The sequence below is a fragment of the Drosophila montana genome, unplaced genomic scaffold (genome assembly GCF_035044405.1).
Source record: "Drosophila montana isolate Dmon_TW-CO22-7 unplaced genomic scaffold, ASM3504440v1 contig_3003_1, whole genome shotgun sequence".
Lineage (NCBI taxonomy): Eukaryota > Metazoa > Arthropoda > Insecta > Diptera > Drosophilidae > Drosophila > Drosophila montana.
In genome coordinates this window covers 77,131-98,417 of record NW_026997879.1, presented here as the reverse complement: position 1 = coordinate 98,417, position 21,287 = coordinate 77,131, and the positions used below count along the sequence as shown (strand labels likewise).

Below are 21,287 nucleotides of genomic sequence, written 5' to 3'. Positions count from 1 at the left end.
ATGCGCACATATCTTTTATATACCTATTAATAAACATACTCGTTTTATATTTTTTGCGCGCTCCACTTTGTGCACTTACTATCAGACTAGCATAGTATAAAACAAATATACATATATGTATATTAAAAACTGCCTTTAAATATTAAATTTAATCTGAAATTTAAAGATGGTAAATACGAAAGAATAGAAAGAAAATATGTGTTTCTTTCAATCACAAAGTTTCTCAATTTAAAGTTGGACGACAAGATTTAGAAATAATTATTTGCTTACAAGAGTTTATAAACTTTAAAGCTTAAAATCTGAAATTTAAATTTGTTGACCTTCGATTACTTTAAGCCAAGTATTTTGAGCTTTAAACCTTTTTGCCACAAGAATTTTTGCTCAAACTACAAAATCTTAACCTTGTCACGGAATTCTTAATATATTTCTCTGTCTGTAGATTTGGTTTTAAGTCAAGTTTAGTTTGCGAACGACCTGGCAACAGCATTCCAAGCCGCGGCACACAAAGTAATTTTTAAAACTCGTGCCATGCGGCGTATACGTAACAAATAATTCTGTTAGTCTTAAGTCTCGTGTGTGTCTGTGTACACCTGTGCATTGCTTTTTCCTTCTTCATTGTTTATTGCTAGTGTCTGTTTTAGGTGTCATCATAAGCATGTTCTGAGCGTGGGTAGTTTATGAAGTGTGAAAATTCTTGGAACTGAAAATGGGAAATGAGGCAAAGGTTGAGAAAAGAGAGATTTTAATTGCAAGCCTGGCAACGTATTTATTTTTAGATATATAATCATGCCTGGATAACTCTCTCAGTGATTATAACAAATTAGGTTTGAGAAATCTTAGACATTTGCTTTAAAGGAAAATCAACTTACCTTCCCCACTCAACCTTGAACCTAGATTTAATTTCGAACTCAAGCTTTTCGCATATTGTAAACATTTGAAAGGTTTCTCTATTCAACTATAAAATATATGCCTCGGTTCTGGTTGGGATAAGAAAATACATTCAAATTAAAAATGTTGAAATATTTTTTAAAAATATGTATATTATCTACAAACAATGTTTATATTAACATCTATCAATCTATATATATATCAACAATTTGAACCATTCATTAGCTTAGCTTTCTCAGTTTTATTTACCTTTTTTTATACCTTGAACCCATTGAAAATGGTCAAAAAGAATATAATGTTTCTATATCTTTCATTTTCTACATCTAACTTGTTTAATATATGGATTCAAATTCATGTTAAGTTTGAGCACAATGCTGGCCTGCAACTTGACTCTGTTCACTCGTTCCTTTAAATTTCTATGCATTGTTATTTCAATTTTACGCTCTTAGTTTGACCACGATTTATCTCTTACGTAAAAATGTAATCGTTAGTTAAGTCTGAGCACTCGTTTTATCCTGTCAAAAATTCAAAGCAAGAATTTCTTTTGTGCAGCGTTCGATAAACCTCACATATTTGCATTCTGTTTGTGGCATATGCATGGAATCTCTTGGCCAACAGCGGAAACGGTGTTTCCTGTTTGTTGTGCTGCAGTTGGACCACGAACCTTAACCCTTTCGTTGGACGCTGGAGCTTGTGGTCTGTGGATTTTGCCAGCCCCGTGGGCCAATTGTGGTGCGGGGAGTGGAGCAAGTGGTTGCCCTCGATGCGTATGCCGCTGGCTTTTGGCGGCCGTTGCACATGTGCTGCAAATTCAAGTATTTACCCATGGCATCTATTTTTAGAAAATCCAGTTTTTTGGCAACAACAGCAACAACAACATTCACACACAGACGCTGATTTTTGCATGTTTTGGAGCAAAGATTCGCAGATTTTGATACAGTTTTCAGTGTTTCGATCTTCAAGAGGTTTTCATTTCTAGAAAAACATTTTGTTTTGACCTCAAAGATGTGGCGCCATTCAGCTATTCAGTCCATCCATCCAACCATCCATCAGTCAGTCAGTCAGTCAGTCTGTCAATCAGTTCAGCGCCCTTCACTTTCACACAGACAGCTGCTGGTCGCTGTCTGATATGGCCAGATGCCAGCCTGTTAAACTGAATGAACCGCATGACTTGAATGACTCTCTGGTTGAGCCTTGGGCAGAGCCACGGATGCAGTTGAAATGCCAAAACGTTGCATTGTCGTCATGTGCCTCCATTTATGGCGGCAGGCAAGCGGCGCCTGTCTTGGCCACATCATGATGTTGAAGTTGCAACTGTTGTTGCCGCTGCTGCAACTGTGCGGCAGGCTCCATCTTCTACATTGTCACTTGTTTGAAAGTGAAATTTTTTGCGTGTAGCACATCTGTTGACGTGCCCCTGTTGCCACTTGCCGCCTGCCATTTGCCACAAGCTACATGCCACATGCCCCACCCTCCTTCATGCGCGCCAATCTCTATCAGCCTTGGCATTGTGTTGCCCGGAATTATCTTCTTTTTTTTTCGCCTCAACAATTGAGGACTTGCGTTTGGAGTCGGGCAAGTGATGTAATAAATGGCAGCAGAAAAACGACTGGGAATATTGTGTAAATTGTGTGTTGGACTCCAATTAAAATTGATTTAAAAAAAATACAGCTTTTATTTAACAGTTAGTCAAATATTTAAAGAATTTTCGTGATCAGATTTTCTTTAAATGCCCAAACAGAAAATTCCAAATATTTGCATTCACTTTGTAAATATTTAAAATGGGAAAACGAACCATGAACAAATTCAGGCAACTCGTGAAAACTTTGCATATTGTTTATAATTTGCATAAAAAATGTTCAAACATATTTTGAAAAACCACACAAAAAGGTGCGTAAATATTTATGGTTGTTGAGAAAGATGCCAGAATATAATCTGGAAATACGGGAAGTGTGTTTATTTCACGATTATAAAAGTATTGAGAGACAAAATAAATGGCATTAAGCAAATTTAAGCAACTAATTTTAGTCTAAATTATAGACATATCTTGGTAATCATAAAAAATACAGGCCTCTGCTCGAGTTCATGGAATGTTTAGTTTCAATTTATTTTTCATAACTTTTCCTTCAAATAACTTACATTATTATATTTTTTTTAAGTACATTCTATTATACCAAATTTTTATAAAGAAATTCTATTATGTTAATGTGTGTTATTTACATTTTTTTTTGTGTGTCTCCTTGAAGGAAGCCCGCCCTTTACTAAATTCCTTATGCATAACATTCAGCCAAATTCAATTTAGTTGTACTTCATTTGCTATTTGTAACAATTCAGTTAGGGAAAATAGGAAAAATCGTATTGACTTGCCCGGCTTCTCGTGCCGCTGTTAACAATATTCTAATCAAGTGATTGTGCAAATAGAGAACGGAGATTGGGCAAATGTGCATGTGGAATGGGTAACATTTGTGGATGATGTGTTCGAAGCGGAGCCAATGGCCCAGCTGGCAGCGATTGCATCATGGCTAAGGACGCGTTCAGGGCCGGGTTCAGGTTCAGGTTTGTGTGCTGCTTCGTCTACTGGACTAGGGCAAGACATTTGCAACAGTTGAACAGTTCGTTTGCCTTCTAATTTGATTTGAATGTTGTCAAGCTGGTCCACCAAGCGTTCAGACATAATGCTAAGTCTATAAGGCGCAAATGTTCCAACCCACTTTCTCTGTCCTCTGCCTGTCCCATTTGCTGGGGCTGCCACTCATGTCAACGCCATTTGACACCCAGTCTGGATTGTCTACTTATTATGAAAACTTCAATGCGTCAACTCTGAAGAGTTCCTAACTATCCTTCGGTGCTTGGGTTTCAATTAATAAATTGCTTGCAAATCACGCTCTAGAGTGCCATAAGCCCATCGAATAGTGGCGCAGATGAAACATTAGCCAAATGACCTTCGAACCCTTTTTTTTTACAGTGAAGTCCTTTTTTGCGTAGGCCTCGTATATTGTTGACAATGTTTAATAGCTGGTAGCTGGGCGTGGCTGTTTTTGTGGTGGGCGTTAACTTGTTGATGATTGATGGCATCGAACGAGCTGCCTGAAGTCCTGTGCTGTTCGAGACACGCGTCTGTGGGCGTGTAAACAACATAAAACCCAGCAAAATTTTCAATCAGTTGCCAAGCTAAGAGATACATATTTGGAGTGAGTTAAGCTGTTTAAAAAGATTTTGGATCGATGAAGGCTAAACGAAATTAAATTTTAGTAAACTATTCAGACCGAATAGTTGTGCGTATCGTAAAACTTATGTTGTAAAAAAAATGTTTTTATTTTTACGACTCTTATAAATTGTAACAAATGCTACTTTACATTCAAAAGTATTTTTCGTATGTTACAAGTTCGCTTATAAAACATTCTGATAAAAAATGCGCGTAATTAAATGCACCCGACAGTCCTTTATAAAACCGAAAAATTGTTAATTTAATATTGCAGAAAACGCAAGTACTAAAATGTTTGTACGTGAAAAAAAGCATATTCCTTTTTAATTTATTTTTAAATATATTATTTAATTATGTTTTCGAGTGCTGTAAAAGATTAAATTAAACAAATTATTGGCAGTTGCAGGCATTTCATGTAATTGGTAGCCCAACATTTTTTATTTGTTATTTGTGAGTTCGATTGACAGCAAAATTGTAAGTCAAATAGTGTAAACGACTGATAAATACTCTTTTTATACGGGTTTCTCGATAAATACACAAGTAGAATAAACTTTTAAATGAAATCAATTTTCTTTAAAAGGCGGCTAGGGATATGCGTAAAAGAACAGAAATATTTTGAGCCCGCTTATCGATAGCTGCAATAATCGATTGGAATTTAACGTGTGCCAAGTTTGAAGGCGGAAGTTGTGTTGTGATAAAATTATAAATAAATTGCTTTATCTACTATAGGCCTTTAAAACAAACACAGCTACATGCATACGTATATATATATATATATATATACGGGTGTCTAGCTACATATGTATGCATATTAATGGATATACAGACAGATCAGACTGACAACCCGGCAGTCAGTTGAATTCATCGTCGCCTCACGCAGGTTATTCGTATTTGTATTTGCATTTATATATGTGTACATATGTATGTGTGTGTCTGTGTACGTTTATGTGTGCGCGCGTTGCTCAGCTGCCCTGGTCGCCCCTCTCCGCTGGCTAGCTGCTAGCTCTTCGTGAGGTTTGTCATGTTTGTTTGTTTGTAAAAATATGTAATGTCGTGTTAGTTTATCCAATGGCGTGCCGTCGTGTCTATTTTTAGTGTACAAGCTTTATTTTTAGACCGGCGGCAGCAACAACTTTAACTTTAACTGCACAAAAGTACAAACAGAGAAAAACCACACAATGTGGCGACCGCCTTATTGCATTTGCAACTTGTTGCGCCGCGAGAGCGCCAAACTAAGAGCACAACATAGAGCGTGCTTGTGTGAGTGCGAGAGTGAAAGAACGAGTGGGAGGGGCGGGCTGCAGTGCGAGAGTAGCCGCTGCACGTTGCGGCTACGTGATGTTTTTGTTGGCTTGGTTACACAACTTCCAGTTGCTTGCTCTCAATGTCTGCTCTGCTCTGTCTGTCTGCCTCTGTTGGTGCTCGCTTTGCTCTCTGTGTGCATTTGCATTTGCATTTGTATTTGTGTTTGCATTTGTATTTGTTTTTGTATTTGATTTCGTTAAACGTTTTATCACGTCGCTGTCGCTGTCGCTGTTGCTGTCGTCGTCGTTACGTTTAAAGTTTACTTTTAGTTGCTTCGTTTCTTATTATTCTTGTTTTGCTCGATTTGTTTTTCTCATATTTTCTTTGAAATGTGAATTCTATTTATAAACCATTGGTCTTTTATTCGCCTCTCAGTTGGCGCACATTCCGCTCTCTGTTTACATTAAAAATATTTAAATTGTTGTCACGTACCAAGTTCTTAATAGGTTACGTTATGTGTTTATTTAACTCATTTTGATTAGCAGCCGAGAAAAGCACAATAAAAGACACGCTTAGTAAATGTGGTTGTTGTTGTTGTCGTTTTGGTTGCTCGGCAGCAGCAGCAAAGCTCCGTTACAAAATTCATTGGAACTCATTTACAAATTAAGATTTTCAACCCTTTCCCAAAGGAGACTAAAAGTTTGGCAAAACTTCCAAATATGTATATAGAAGCGTAAACTCATTTAAAATATTAAAATTTAAATTAATATAGACACTTCCGGCTCTCTGAAACTATAGAAACCAATTCTCACTCGCTCTTTTCCGGCTCTCCTTGCTAATCTTAAACGTTTTATCTGCCCTGCTCTTTTTCCTCATCCGCTCTCAACCCGCATTCCATTAAAACAAATATTTGTTAGAATTGTTTGATCTCATGAAAATCGCATAGAAACGCGATATTTTCGCAAATTAAGAAATTCAAGGTCTGAATTCTGAAACTCGTTGAACACAGTTTTTGTTGTTTTTTTGTCGGCAAGTTTTGGTCAACATTTTCTTATATGTCAAAAAAAGTTGTAGTTAGGTTAGTATTTAAAATTTATTAATTTAAGCTTAGAATTTGGTTGTTTTTTTAATTTAAATTTTTTTCGAACCTATGACCTTCAACTTCAACTCTTATACCCAAGAATTTCAGCAAACTTGGTAAACTCTATCCTTAATGCATGTGTCTCGCTTGATTTTTTAGATTATATCATATATATTATACATATATATAGATATAAATATTTATGATATATTTGATCTGTTGGTGGCTTAATGGTTAATGGGACTTTGTTGGCTTTTTAATCTCATTCGCAATTTTCTTGATGGCAGGTGGTATGCGCTTTGCCACGCCCGGTTGTGAGCTCAGGAACGAGATCTCAAAGAGGGCGGGTCGGCTAGAGTAGACATTGTGGAGCATACTGATGAACCAGAATAGCAAATCGTCCATATTTTGTATCGTGCACTGGGCGAACACAGCGCCCGCATCCCGACCGTGCTGATGGGAGTCAAACAGAGCGACAATCGAGGCGCGAAAATCAAAGGTCATCATCACTGTCCGACTGTCCGCTATGATGGCGGCAAACAGATGCGATGGCATCTCCCGGCCGCCCGCTTGCTGGAACACCTGCAGTGTGATCTGAAAGATGCGAGATAGCTGCATGGCAACGTTGCGATTGTACATGGGATTGCTGGGATCGGCCTCCATGTGCGTGTAGAACCACTCCTCCAGCCGAAAGTTCATCTTGTGCTGTGAACGAATCGCCGATATTGCATCTGGTATATTAAGATTCAGATTGCGTGATAGCGGCGTATGAGCTGTTATAACATTGTGGTAGACATTATTGCCATCGTTCATCGCATTTCCAAATAGCTCCCAGCCGCGGGACGGCAGCTCGCCCACACGATGATAGAACCTCTCCGCCTTAGCCACCTTATCGGCTAGGATCAGTGATATCAGAGTGCACGAATTAGTGCCACTCTGCTGAAACTCTCCGAAACGTGACTGGCAAAAGTCGCGCGGGAACCACCAGATGTTCAGGTTGTCGATCTGCTCATGTATGGCCATCATGGAGTGGGTTCGAGTGCGCTCGAAAGGATTGCTAAAGTCTGATGGACACAAATAATGCCATCATTGGGCAAGGGTGAGCGTAGATTGGTAGACATTATTGGGTGCGATTGGTTGGGGTGTGGTAATTGAATTTTTACCGTGCGCTGGGCCTAGTCTTTCGTACTGCTGCTGTCACATAATTCATATAAGTCACCTTCTTAACACTGCACTGCAAGAGCGAGCTTCCTAGTTTGTCCTTTTGCTTAGCTAAACATTGAATTTTGGGTGTCTTTTGCCGGAGGAGTGTTGAAACGAAAACGAAAAATTTTGATAAGAAAACAACAAAATAAAAGAATTTCTAACAAACAACAAACATGATGTGTGCGACTGGACAGTAAACTGAATGAGAAACTGAGTCCAAAAATTAGAACTAACTCCTTGTATTGTAAAAAAAAAAATTTTTTTTTGATTTTGTTCAATTTAGTTTTGAATTTGGAACTGATGAGATGTTTTTCCTAGAGCTCCCCTCTCTGATTACCCCCATAAAAGTGAGCAAAGGCTTGGCTTTCGGATAACGCTTGCAGAAAATTACCCAATAAATATACATATATATGTGTGTGTGTATAAAGCCTGGTACAGGTCTGATCTGCTTAGTTTAACGTTTAAAAAACTACATTTCCTAGAACTCCATTGCATTTGCAGAGGCATGTCACATGTCATATCACATTCCTCCTTGGCTCGTGCCACATTGCGTATACGTATTTTTTGTTTCGAAAATTCGAATTTGTATTGTTAATCGTTTGATAGGGAAAATCCTTTAAAGCCCATTTAGTTAAGCGATGGGTCGACTGAAATGAACAAAGGGAGAAGGAAATTATCTGATTTACTGATGGCACTTAAATGTTAAAACTAGGGGTAAATATTCTGCTTATCTATTCTTCGCTCACCCTTCACTATGTTTTTTATAGGCTAACCCCTTAACTCTTTCTATATACATATATATATTTTAAACTCTATTCATACAATTTTTAAATATTTTTTTAATATAGATTTTTAACTATAATCTATTTTTTAACGGTTTTAATTTAATTTTAATTTACGAAAACTCGTAATCGAATTGAGCCCACTAAAATTTCTCCGTTTGCTTTAATTCTTGAATCCGTAAAAAATTTTGAATTACGCTTGAATTTAACCCGATTAACACAAGTGAAAGGGGAGCAACTGGTTGAAGGATAATGCCACAAACAGAATTATATAATGAGGGAATCCACGCATGCATAATTAATGCAACAGCCAGCAAGTGCGCCAGATTGCGGCGCGTGCCTCGTGTGGATGTATCGTCAGAGGGGAGGGGTGTAGGGTTAAATATCCCGCCGGAGAAGCACACAAATAGCCATATATATTGAACAATACAAAATAGCCGCAAGCATATGCAGCTGGGAAAATCTTTTTGTCCGACAAGTGCCTGCGAAAATGGAAAAAGGAAAAACGGGACAGATGCGGGCAACAGGATATGAAAGGAATTTAACTAGAAATTCCATGTCTCAGTGTTTGTGTGTAATACACACTGTGTATAACTTTTGACTTTTTTCAGTCAACTAGCCGGACAAACTATCCAGGGTTGCACTATATATGTTACGTACCGCCAGCCCTCCCATAGAATTTCATTACATTCCTTTTATAATTGTGTGTGTGTGTGTGTGTGTGTGTGTGTGTGTGTGTGAGAGTGTGCTTGACTTTGTCAAACATGTATTTTGATGATACCCTGGAATAAAGCATAAAAGTATAATAAATACACTTTCTTTAACACTAAGTTGATTAGTTAAAGTCTTCCCTTGCATAATTCAGAAATACTTTTCCTATTATGAGTCTAGAATATATATATAGCTATAATCAATCAACCCGATTTTTCTAAAATAATACCCTACACTCTATGGTCTTTCGCTAAGACACTATTAGTGCTCAGTGAAAACTCCCTAATATTCAAATGTCCAGCTGACTGTCCGAGAGAATATAGTAATATGGGAGTTTAAGATTTCAAACTTGGCTTGAGAAAGTGCTAACATCGGTTGGTCACGCCCACTAGGGAGCTAGGCAAATATCGACCTACTTATGGACTTCCTTAAATACAGGTATTTTTTTCTTTTCAATTCTTGTTTTAAGTTTATTTTAATCAATTTGTCGGGTCAGTCTATTTAAGCTGTCATTAAGCTGTGCACGAGTATTACGCAGTCGGCTATACCCGACTAGATGAGTCCAGCATGTTATGGCTACATTTTTGTATCACAATCAATTGAAATTTCAACCACCGCCCACTGACTAACTGATTTGATCCTTTTTGATTGTATCCTTGCAGCGTGTAAATCTGTTAGCACCCATAGGCGTCGCGCTGAACGGCCCCGGCCTAAGGGGCCATGACGCGTTGGCCCTTCAATTTACTACTATTGCTCTCGGTGGCAGTACGCGACTGTAGCAATCATACCATCCTCACAGTCGGCTATCTGACGGCCCTCACTGGCGAGCTCAAGGACCGCCAGGGTTTGGCCATATCCGGTGCGCTGACAATGGCACTGGATGAGGTAAGCTATCCTAAGTAGCTGTAATCATAATGTTCGGATGGAATAGAAATAACAAGTACATAGCTGCACAGCCAAGCACCAGGGACAACAAGGCTAAGTTCAGCAAGCTTGCATCTTGATAATGTCAAGTCAATGTCAAATGGCAAGCTAATATCTTGAGTGTCCATCTGTGTACTTGACTTTTCTTTCAACATAGTGATTACTAATAAATAAAGATTAAGTTTCTATTTTAAATTTAAAAGAAAGTCTTGGTAAATATTAAGATAGTTTAAAACAAATCTAATAATATAATATTACAACATTCATACCCTATATTTTAATCAACAACTGCCTGTATGCACGTATATTTTCTGCGCTTTATATAAAAAAAAAAAACAAATTTTTAATTACCGCCCCACTCTGCGATTCTCATGAATTCAAGAAAGCCTTGCAGAGTCTTATGCTTATTCTAATAATTTAATTAGAAAGTGGTGTATGTTTATGTTTATGTATGTATGTATATGTATTTGTGTATATATTATATTGCGTGTATTCAGTTCAAACGTTCTCTTCCCGCTGCGCAGCAAATTTAAAAGAAAACATATTTTTAATTACCGCCCCACTCTGCGATTCTCATGAATTCAAGTAAGCCCTTCAAGTTTTCGTGCTTTGAGTAGAACTGTTTTGTTTAAAAAAGTAGTTTTGGTTATCTAATATAATTTAATTTTGTATGTATGTTAATGTGTAGTTGTATGTATGTATATATGTATGTATGTGCGTATGCATGTGTGTATGTATGTATGTACATATGTATGTATGTATATATGTACATATGTATATATGTATTTATGTATATACATATGTATATGTGTGTATGTATGTTTGTATGTATGTATGTATGCTTATGTTGATAGATTCGAATGTATGATGGAACGTTCTCTTCCCACTGCACAGAGTTTAAAAAAACGTATTTTTTACTAAAGCCCTACTCTGCGATTCTCAAGAATTCATGTAAGCCCTTCACATTTTCATGCTTTGAGTATAAGTGTTTTGTTTTAAAAGGTGGTTTTGGTTATCTAATATAATTAAGTTTTGTGTGTATGTAAATGTGTAGTTGCATGTATGTATACATGTAAGTATGTATGTATATATGTATGTATGTATTCAAGTACGTATATATGTAAGTGTGTATTTTTGCATATATGTATGCGTGCATGTTTGTATATGCTTGTATAATATATGATAAGAAAAATAAGACCTTTTTCGGTTGACATTCTTAAACTAAATAGACTTGAGTATGTGCGGTTATCCATGAAATAAAAGCATCTTAGACATCTTAGCCAAAAATAATCAATTTTATAGTTGTTATTTATTATATAATTTTATATACATATTAAATGGGTCTACTTTGTATTGCTCACCAATTATTATTTTGTTAACAGATCAACAGAGATCCAAATCTGCTGCCGAATGTAACGTTAGCGCTGCGCTGGAATGATACCAAGGGTGATACGGTGCTGGCTACCAAGGCCATCACCGAGATGATATGCGATGGTATTGCGACCATATTTGGTCCGGAGGGACCCTGCTATGTGGAAGCTATTGTCTCGCAGAGTCGCAACATTCCAATGATATCCTATGTATGTTCATATATAGAGTATGCGAGTGCTAAACAACAGCATTTCTCACTTGCAATTCTCCACATGTTTGCTTGTATCAAATTAAATGCATTTCTTTACCTCTTTCTCTGTCTCTTGCTGTGTCTCATCCCGTCCGCCCCACGAACTTTCAAATAGAAATGTGCAGAGAACCGTGCATCCTCGATACCAACATTTGCACGAACCGAGCCGCCCGACACGCAGGTGAGTGGGAGTTGATGAAGGGCGGGCATGGGCAGTGGGTGAGGGGGTTAGAAGCAACAGATTGTTTGTCTGCCAGTTGATGCCTTGACGCTGACATTGAGCCGCACAGTATAATATGTGGCCTTGGCAGCTCGCAAATCATATATCACACATAACATACATATGTGCGTAGAAGGAAGTCCACACAATTCAGAGGAATTTTATAACATTGACGGTATTCCCCTTGCATATTTACAGGTCGTTAAGTCGGTGATTGCATTGTTGCGCTACTACGCCTGGAACAAGTTCTCCATACTCTACGAGGAGGTATGGGGCACGGTTGCCGATCTCTTAAAGGACCAGGCATCCAAGCGCAACATGACCATCAATCATAAGCAATCCTTTATCGACGATCGCGCCAAATGCTGTGAGCAGATGATGACCTGTTGCCGCTCCGGCTATTGGTATCAGGTGAGTGGTAATTATTTATATAAATATATTTGCGAATAGAAAGAATGGATCAAGACTGTTTTTGCCCTTTAAGATATTTAAGTAAATCATGATTTGTGGATCTAAAATAGAAGAAACTATAGATTTATATTGATAAAGTACATAAGTGATTGTTAGAGCTAAAAGGACAATATGGTTATTTCTCTTCTTCCGATTTTCGAGATGTATTCATTTGGAAAAATTATATATAAAAGAAAAAAATGAAAAAAAAAGATGGAAAATATATACAAAATTATTTATTTTAATTGAAATAGTATACTTTTTTATATATAATAATAATAATAAAATATATATGAATTTTTAATTTACGAATAGTTTGAAAAACAATTTTAAAGTTTATCTAAAATTAATATACATATATTATTAATATTTTAAATTTCAGTTTAATTCAACCAAATTAAATATAGTAAAAATATATTTGCTAGATTATATACCCAGTATACCAATCCAAAAAGTCACATTCTTGTTCCACAGGTTGTGCAAAACACGATGAATCGTACACGGATCTATGTGTTTCTCGGTTCGGCGAACAGTTTGATTGATTTCATGAGCTCCATGGAGACGGCTGGTCTATTTGCGCGTGGCGAGTATATGGTCATCTTCGTGGACATGATGGTCTATTCGGAACGGTAAGTTAACCAATAGAAGTTGTCTATATGCTTGTTGGGATCTGTCTCTCATTGAATACTCTAACGTTCACAGTGAGGCACAAAAGTATCTGCGCAAGGTGGATCAAATCAATCGGATGACCAACTGCAAGAGCACCGAGAACTTTAATCAATTGGCGCGCAGTTTACTCGTTGTGGCATCAACGCCGCCCACCAAGGGCTACGAGAAGTTCACGGAGCAGGTGCGCAACTACAGTTCGATGCCGCCCTTTAATTTTACAGTGCCACAGCTCTTCTCGCAAAGCAAATTTAGCAAGGTGAGCCACGAGAATATGATGCTCAGTAATGCCAACAAACTAATTGACATAAATGTTCCTCGATTGCAGTTCATATCGATCTATGCGGCCTATCTGTATGATTCCGTAAAGCTGTACGCCTGGGCGCTCGACAAAATGCTGCGCATGGAGGAGCGTGTGCTCACCGATGAGGTCATCTCTGAGGTGGCCAGCAATGGGACGCGTGTCATAGATACAATCATCAAAAACCGTACTTATATGAGTGAGTATTCAATTGGCTTTCAAGCAATAAGCCATTGTATCTATAGTACAATTAAATTTATTTTGGTATTGCCAAAATAGGTGTCACCGGTTCCACAATCAAAATCGATCAGTATGGCGATTCGGAGGGCAACTTCTCGGTGCTGGCGTACAAGCCGCACAAATGGAACATATCTGAGAATATCCGTTGCAATTATCATATGGTGCCCGTGGCGTATTTCCATCAAGGCGAAGAACTTCCAGTGAGTGAGTCGTCTTCTCTTTTTTAGTTTGCATTACTTTGAGTTTGCTCAAGACCCAACAGACAAACTGAGAATCTCAACATTTGAATTGCTCAATCGTTGATTGCAGGAATATAAACTGATTAACGGCTCGATCGATTGGCCCTCCGGCGGCGAGAAGCCCACCGATGAGCCTATGTGCGGATTTGCCAATGAGCTGTGCAAAAAGGATGATACCCATTACACATCCACTGTGGCTGCGGTCGTCCTGGGCGTTTTACTATTCTGCTCCGGTGTGGTCACCATGAGCATCTATCGCAAATGGAAGATCGAGCTGGAAATCGAGGGTCTGCTGTGGAAGATTGACATATGCGAAATCAAGGACTATTCCGGCAATGAAATTGTCTCATCGCCCAGCAAAGTAAGCGAAATAAACACCGACTGATCCAATAGACTTTACCAACTGCTGATTGCCTACTCTTTTGCCAGGTCAGCCTGATGAGCGCCCAAAGTTTTGGCTCCCGTTGGTCCCATCAGTTCGTTACCTCGACGGCGCGTCTGCGCGGCGCCGTTGTGCGCATCAAGGAGTTAAAGTTTCCACGCAAGCGCGACATCTCGCGCGAGATCATGAAGGAGATGCGTCTGCTGCGCGAGCTGCGTCACGACAACATCAATAGCTTCATTGGCGCCTGTGTGGAGCCAACACGCATACTGCTAGTCACGGATTACTGCGCCAAGGGCAGCCTGTACGATATCATTGAGAACGAGGACATTAAATTGGATGATTTGTTTATAGCCTCACTCATAAATGACCTCATCAAGGTGCGTATTCTGGAATTTATAATTACATTGAACAGATTATTTACCTTCGCTATTTTGTTTTATTTGCAGGGCATGGTGTACATACACAGTTCACAGCTGATCTACCATGGCAATCTCAAATCCTCGAATTGTGTGGTCACCTCGCGCTGGATGCTGCAAGTCACAGACTTTGGACTGCACGAGCTGCGTCAGTGCGCCGAAAGCGAGTCCATTGGCGAGCATCAGCATTATAGAAGTTAGTGTCAACTCTTGATTCGCTTCCTAAAATGTAGAGTTCTATTGAAACTTTTTTTTTCGTTTGAACCCCTGATTCACATTCTAAAATAGAGCTGAAATCCGAAAGGATTGCAAAGAATAAGATCCACAAATTATTAAATGATATGATATGTTTTTTAATATATTTAAATATCATTTGATATATTACAATATGATACAATATTTTATTATGCTTCAATACTTATAATAATACATTTTTTTTTATTTTCAAATATTTTTGGAAAATCTTATTCTTTATATTTATATTATTTTTTCTTACTTTTTATTCTGTTTAAAACTTTGCAATTTAATTTTTTTTAAATTTCCCTTCACTTAAACAATTTGAAATAATATTAGACGAATTATTGCTACTTTATTTGCTTTTTTAAATTACATTAAAATTGTTGTTATATTTATTGATTTTTTATACTAATTTTGTACCAACTTCTATTTGAATTCCAGATCAACTTTGGCGCGCCCCGGAGCTGTTGCGCAATCACCATATGCACGGCAGTCAGAAGGGGGATATCTATGCGTTTGCCATCATAATGTACGAAATATTTAGTCGTAAGGGTCCGTTTGGACAAACCAACTTTGAACCAAAGCAAATTGTGGACTTAGTCAAGCAGCTGCCGCTTAAAGGGACAGAGCCATTTCGGCCGGAGGTCGAGTCTATTATAGAGGCTGAGTCCTGTCCGGATTATGTGCTGGCCTGCATTAAGGACTGCTGGGCTGAGAATCCCGAAGATCGACCCGAGTTCAGTGCCATACGGTGAGTGAAAACCGGACAATTCCTAAGAGAGACAAAGTACTTATACTTTATTTGCATTTATTTTTTATGCACAGCAATCGGTTGAAGAAGATGAGAGGTGGTAAAACCAAAAACATCATGGATCAGATGATGGAAATGATGGAGAAGTATGCCAACAACTTGGAGGACATTGTCACAGAACGCACGCGTTTGCTGTGCGAGGAGAAAATGAAAACGGAGGATTTGCTACATCGCATGCTGCCCCAATCGGTGGCAGAGAAACTAACCATGGGCCAGGGCGTTGAACCCGTTTCCTATGATTTGGTAGGCCTTAACTCAAATAAATATAAGTTTGATAGAGACTTTGCTTAGATATTGTAATCCCAACCTGCCGACTCCAGCATGACGTAATGTTTGGATGGCGTAGGATAAACTTTTTTTACCTTTACTGTGTTTCTTATATATTGGCAAAGTCTTTTTGTGTATAACAGCAAATTTGTATACAGCAAATTAATTCTTCTCCATGTCCATCTATCTTTCAGGTCACGATCTACTTTAGCGACATTGTGGGCTTCACAGCACTCTCCGCAGAGAGCACACCGTTGCAGGTGGTAAACTTTTTGAATGATCTCTACACGGTGTTTGATCGCATCATACGTGGCTATGATGTGTACAAGGTGGAGACCATAGGCGATGCCTACATGGTGGTAAGTGTATCGATCAATCTCCATAGCGATTGTAGCATATGATCTCATATTCGTCCTTTCTCTCTGCAGGTCTCTGGTCTGCCCATTAAGAACGGCGATCGGCATGCGGGTGAAATAGCGTCCATGGCGCTCGATTTGCTGCATGCGGTCAAACAGCATCGTATTGCCCATAGACCCAACGAGACGCTGAAGCTGCGGATCGGTATGCACACGGGTCCGGTTGTTGCGGGCGTCGTGGGTCTCACGATGCCACGGTATTGCCTCTTTGGGGATACGGTAAACACCGCCTCGCGCATGGAGAGCAACGGCGAGGCGCTTAAGATACACATATCCAACAAGTGCAAACTGGCGCTAGATAAACTGGGCGGCGGCTATATCACCGAGAAGCGCGGCCTGGTCAGCATGAAGGGCAAGGGCGAGGTGGTCACCTGGTGGCTAACGGGCGCCAATGAAAAGGCCATACAAAAGAAGCTCGTGGATATGACGGATATGCCGCCGCCGCTGTTCAGTCGGCCGCGCAAGAGTCCCAAACTGAATCCGGACTCGAGGCAGCCCAGTTTGCTGGCCATGCACAATTGCGGCACCGGATCACGGCGCCAGAGCAGCGTGCCACGTCCGGCCGATGGGGAGTCAACGTACAGCCTGCAGGGCTCCGCTTATCAGGTGGCGCGTGAATCGCCGCGACTGGCAGCGAGAAGAGAGCGGGAACGAGAGCGGGAACGGGAGCGAGATCGTGAGCGACCCGCGCTGAATGGCCTGGGCGGCCATTTTGTTGGCGGCGCACTGCTGGAGTCCGCGCACGCCTCGCTCAGCACGCTGAATCATTCCGATACAAATGAAACGAACTGTGATACTAACGAAGCCACCATTCTCGATGGCGAACTGGAGTTGAACGGCGGCATCTGCGGCGGCGCAGCTGCCACTGCTGCTGCTACTGCTGCTGGCCTGGTGCGCCAGCCAAATGCGCTGCACAAGCCGCTGGCCATGGTGCGGCCACATCGCATCATTAGTGCGGCCCAGCTGCTGCCCCTGGATCAGGCAATCCCGGCATCTGCGGTGGCGGAGCTGCTGCTGCGCGAGTCACGCTCGCTGGATCCGATGCCGCTGCAGCAGATACGTAAGCGGCACGAACGCGGCAAGCTGCCACCCTCGAAGCTTTCCAAGAACAATTCACGCTCCCTGGACACGGGCGTCTCGCTGATTAGCGGCAATCCCAACGGCGAAACGGCCGCCGAGGAGGATGAGACGGATGATCTGTCGGCCAATCCGGTGGATGCCAATGACGGCTACGACGATGAGCTGGGCCTGCTTATGCGTCATGACAACGGCCAGCTGCCCATGCTGCGCTACTCGAGCAGCTTTGCCAATGCCCAGCCGAGCATTGTGCCCGCCGGCGCCAGCAGCAGGCGGCGCAGCAGCAACGTCTCCTCGAGCAGCTGTACCAAGCACTTGAACAACAATTGCAACGGCGGCATGAACATCGAGGAGGACATGCACTCGCCGCTGCTGCAGCGCCAGGCCTCGCTTACAGCGCCGCCCGAGGAGCTGATGGCACACTCGAAGCGCTGGCACTCACTCGAGCACATGGAGCCGGGCGTCACCGGGCATGGCAACAGCGTCAGCTATGCCGCCGACATTGAACGCCGACACGATCAAGCGCATGATGACGGTGGCGGGAGCGGAGGCGTTGGCGTTGGCGGCGGCTTGGATATGCATTCAGCTGGCAATCAGCGTGGCACACGCGGCGGCAGCAGCAGCAAGGTTGGCAACTGGGTGGTCAACTTCTTCAAGGGCAACGGCATGCGCAGCGTCGGCGCCAGCGGCGATTCCACGCTGCGGCGCGTGGGCATCCTGCCCAGCAGTGTGCAGGGCGTGCGCAGCGGCTTCACCGACATGACCGCAGCAGCCACGGCACGGGATCGTGAGAGTATTGTATAGTTTGGAACGGATGGAACGTCTAAATGGGGGGGAATGTTACTCAGGAACAGTGCGAGCAGGAAACGAATGTCTAAGGTATAAATTACATACATACATACACATCATTTATAGAGATCTGTTTTGGCTTATATGTATATTTGTTGTATGTTGATTGTCGTTTGTGTCTAAAGCTCTATATGCCTATAGATGTACGTATACACGCAGATACATATATATATATATACATATACACGTATGTACGTATGTATGCATGTGTATCGGAAACAATTACTAAATGCATATACATACATATTAGAGTAGCCATTAAATAACAAATATAAAAAGAACCGTCTAGTCACAAGGTCTTCAGACTAGTTATTGATTTATAATAATAATAATAATAATAATAATAAATAATATAACACTATATGCATACCTATTGAAGCATAAAGCGCGCGCACACACACACACACACACACACACATACCAGAAAAATCAAATTTTAATTCTCCAACTTGCGCAGCTAAACAAAAAATTACCAACAATTTAAGCAAGTAATAAAAAACAATTAATAACGTAAAAAAAAATATATATATATCTAAATATATAAACGAAATCAAAATGTGTTTTTGCTAGTATGTAAATTAAGTGCGTGTGATTGTACGTAATTCTTAAGCCTAAACTATATACAATATTTAAATGCATATATCTAATATATATGTATATATGTGTGTGTATACAATTCATATATTGTTATATATATATATATACACTTATATGTGTCTATGTATGTGCATAATTTTATTAGCTATTTTAATTGATAATAAAAGAAATTGTGAGCAGAATTGCAGAACGCAGTGAGCTGTTTTTTAGCCGTATCTATGTATATTTTTAAAAATATATAAAATTTGTTAAATTTGCCATATATAAATATAAACAAAACAAAAAAGCAACAAACAAACAAGAAAATCACAGCAATCATTTAATATGGAATCGCAAACAATGTTTGACAAGCAGCTGTATCCTAAATGCATCCGATTATCTAGATAAATGCAATCGCTGCTCCTTCCTATTATATATCCTGAAAGGCTCGAAGATTTTGGCTGTTTCCACGCAATAAATGGGCCACTTGTTAGTTTTCATCAAATATTCCACTTTAATTGATTTTCGCCAAAGAGAATTCTTTTCGTAAAAAAGTTCGTACTAAACACGAAATCAATAAATATATAGGTTAAATTTTACAAAAATCATTATTCCGTATTATTAAAGACTACAAGCTTACTTTGTACAACATATAATTTAAGCATTGTTGGAAAAACGTCAATAAGTTAGCATCTTCTGTGGTAAATAATCTAAATTCCAAATTGCGATGCCCCCAATCCGTAAACTAGTTTCGGAAAGTTCCAAATCAAAGTGTGAGCTCGGTATAGTGTCCAGGCTATTGACCAAAATCGGGAAAACTGATAGCAAATCACTCGCTTGGCCAATAGCCGGGTCAAATAGATCCAATGCACGACTCGTATATAAACCGCCATCAAACCAGTTTCTTAAAGTACCCTTGGCGGAGTCTTCGATATCTGTAAAAAAGTTGCCCAAGCAAAAGAAGAACTCTGAGATACAACAAAACAAAGGCGAATTTTTTCATATACTAATGAACAATAAAAACCTGGGTCAAGCGATTGATACAAGAAAACCGAAAGGAACTGTAACTATAAATGATATCGATAATGTGTATTTTAAATATACAGTGCCCCGAGTGCCCGATTCAAATCCCGTCAAACAATCCAGAAAAAGCTCAGTAATTGGACAGCACATTAACCCGCTTTTACAGAGTTCTAGACACAGGCCTTTCGACCCACCGAGGCATGTTGTGAAATTTAGGAAAACTCAACCAATGTTCACTTTCGGGCCCGACGATCCGGTTGATGAACTGTCAAGAACTCCTGCATTAAATATAATTGAAGTTTACAAGCTTCCATTGGCAAAAGTAGCAGAAAAAAAGAGCACGGTCCCAAAAATGCCCTTGGCCACCTCCATCGAGACAATGCTAAATGAAATAAGCGTTCCGAGGATTAAGGAGAAAGCAGATATAACGCCAGAATTGGAAAAGGGAAAGGCACGTCAGTCAAAAGGTAAGACCTTAAAGAAAAATCATCGAAATAAAGACAAAGAAAGTAAATATACCACTGGGAAGGTAAAGAAAAACCAGCGTCTAAACGAAGAAGAAAGAAATAAGGAAAATGCAATTAATAAAGGCCACATACCTCATTATCATCATCTAAAAAACGGAAATGAAGAAGAAAAGCCCTCAAATAATAGTATCGTGAAGCAAAAAAGTCGGATAAATAAGGAAAATACATTAAGTGCGATCAATGTGAAGAAGAAACATCGTCAACATAAAGACGCCGAAACAACAATAAAAACAGATGAAAGCCAGCGTCGTCCAACAACAATACAAATTGAAGACAGTATTAATGAAAAACGTTTCTCCAGTAATGAAACAGCTATATCATTTGGTGAAAAGCAAATCGAACCAAGGGAAAGCAATGGCACGAAAAGGTATACTAGGAAGAGCAGAAAGTCATTAGGCAAAGCTAACAAAAGGAGATATTTCCGACGTTCCAGACTACACGATGTAATCGATTACTTCAAACATCATTACAAGAAAAAAAGAAAAAAGAGTTTGATAAAAAGTACTTTGTATGAAACACCTCTCATTAAAGACTCAATTGTCGCTGTTCTTAATTCTCCGAAAAGACCAAGCTTGGCGGCACTAACTAAACCTAGGGTATACCAATTAATTTTAAAAAGAATAAACCGGGATCGAATGACACTGAAAAGCTTTCAAAATAATCTATCGATTCACAGATCGAAAATCAATTTCGTGGCACCTCCGACAAGGCAACAAACTACAATTGAGGAAACTCGAACAAAGCGGCGTCAGGCAAACGAAAGGGTGAAGTCAATCCACAAAGCGCACTCAATAAACGCTATCATTTCGAATGCTACAATTGATTACCGTTCCAGATATAATAAAATCAAGCAATATATCGAGAGCGAAATGGATCTGCCCAATTTAGAAAATATAAGCATTGATGATATCGATTTAAAGCAGT

At 39.7% G+C, this 21,287-nt stretch overlaps 2 protein-coding genes across 5 annotated transcripts in view; one reads left to right on the top strand and one right to left on the bottom strand.

Moving 5' to 3' along the window:
• LOC135430374 (receptor-type guanylate cyclase Gyc76C-like) overlaps positions 1-19,140 on the top strand; it is a 47,157-nt gene extending 28,017 nt beyond the window's left edge. For 3 of the 4 annotated variants that reach the window (XM_064685027.1, XM_064685026.1, XM_064685028.1), the window contains exons 4-18: positions 9,781-10,003; positions 11,425-11,622; positions 11,779-11,844; positions 12,082-12,294; positions 12,808-12,962; positions 13,036-13,258; positions 13,328-13,499; positions 13,580-13,740; positions 13,850-14,140; positions 14,209-14,541; positions 14,611-14,776; positions 15,259-15,568; positions 15,643-15,871; positions 16,090-16,254; positions 16,324-19,140. In XM_064685027.1, the coding sequence (XP_064541097.1) occupies positions 9,839-10,003; positions 11,425-11,622; positions 11,779-11,844; positions 12,082-12,294; positions 12,808-12,962; positions 13,036-13,258; positions 13,328-13,499; positions 13,580-13,740; positions 13,850-14,140; positions 14,209-14,541; positions 14,611-14,776; positions 15,259-15,568; positions 15,643-15,871; positions 16,090-16,254; positions 16,324-18,192 (4,716 nt within the window). In that variant the 5' untranslated portion in view covers positions 9,781-9,838 and the 3' untranslated portion in view covers positions 18,193-19,140. Of the gene's footprint in view, positions 1-9,780; positions 10,004-11,424; positions 11,623-11,778; positions 11,845-12,081; positions 12,295-12,807; positions 12,963-13,035; positions 13,259-13,327; positions 13,500-13,579; positions 13,745-13,849; positions 14,141-14,208; positions 14,542-14,610; positions 14,777-15,258; positions 15,569-15,642; positions 15,872-16,089; positions 16,255-16,323 lie in introns of those variants that run through there. The other variant, XM_064685029.1, reaches the window with a different exon arrangement.
• On the bottom strand, positions 6,413-7,834 carry LOC135430393 (uncharacterized). The gene is made up of 2 exons (XM_064685060.1): positions 7,583-7,834; positions 6,413-7,483 (listed from the first exon to the last, which is right to left on the bottom strand). The coding sequence occupies exon 2, from the start codon at positions 7,443-7,445 to the stop codon at positions 6,654-6,656; it is 792 nt and encodes a 263-aa protein (XP_064541130.1). The 5' UTR covers positions 7,446-7,483; positions 7,583-7,834; the 3' UTR covers positions 6,413-6,653.
• Positions 19,141-21,287: the final 2,147 nt, after the last annotated feature.

What these genes read in the sequence shown, in the direction of transcription:
- LOC135430393 (XM_064685060.1), bottom strand. Translation starts at nt 7,445, where the DNA reads ATGATGGCCATACATGAGCAGATCGACAACCTGAACATCTGGTGGTTC.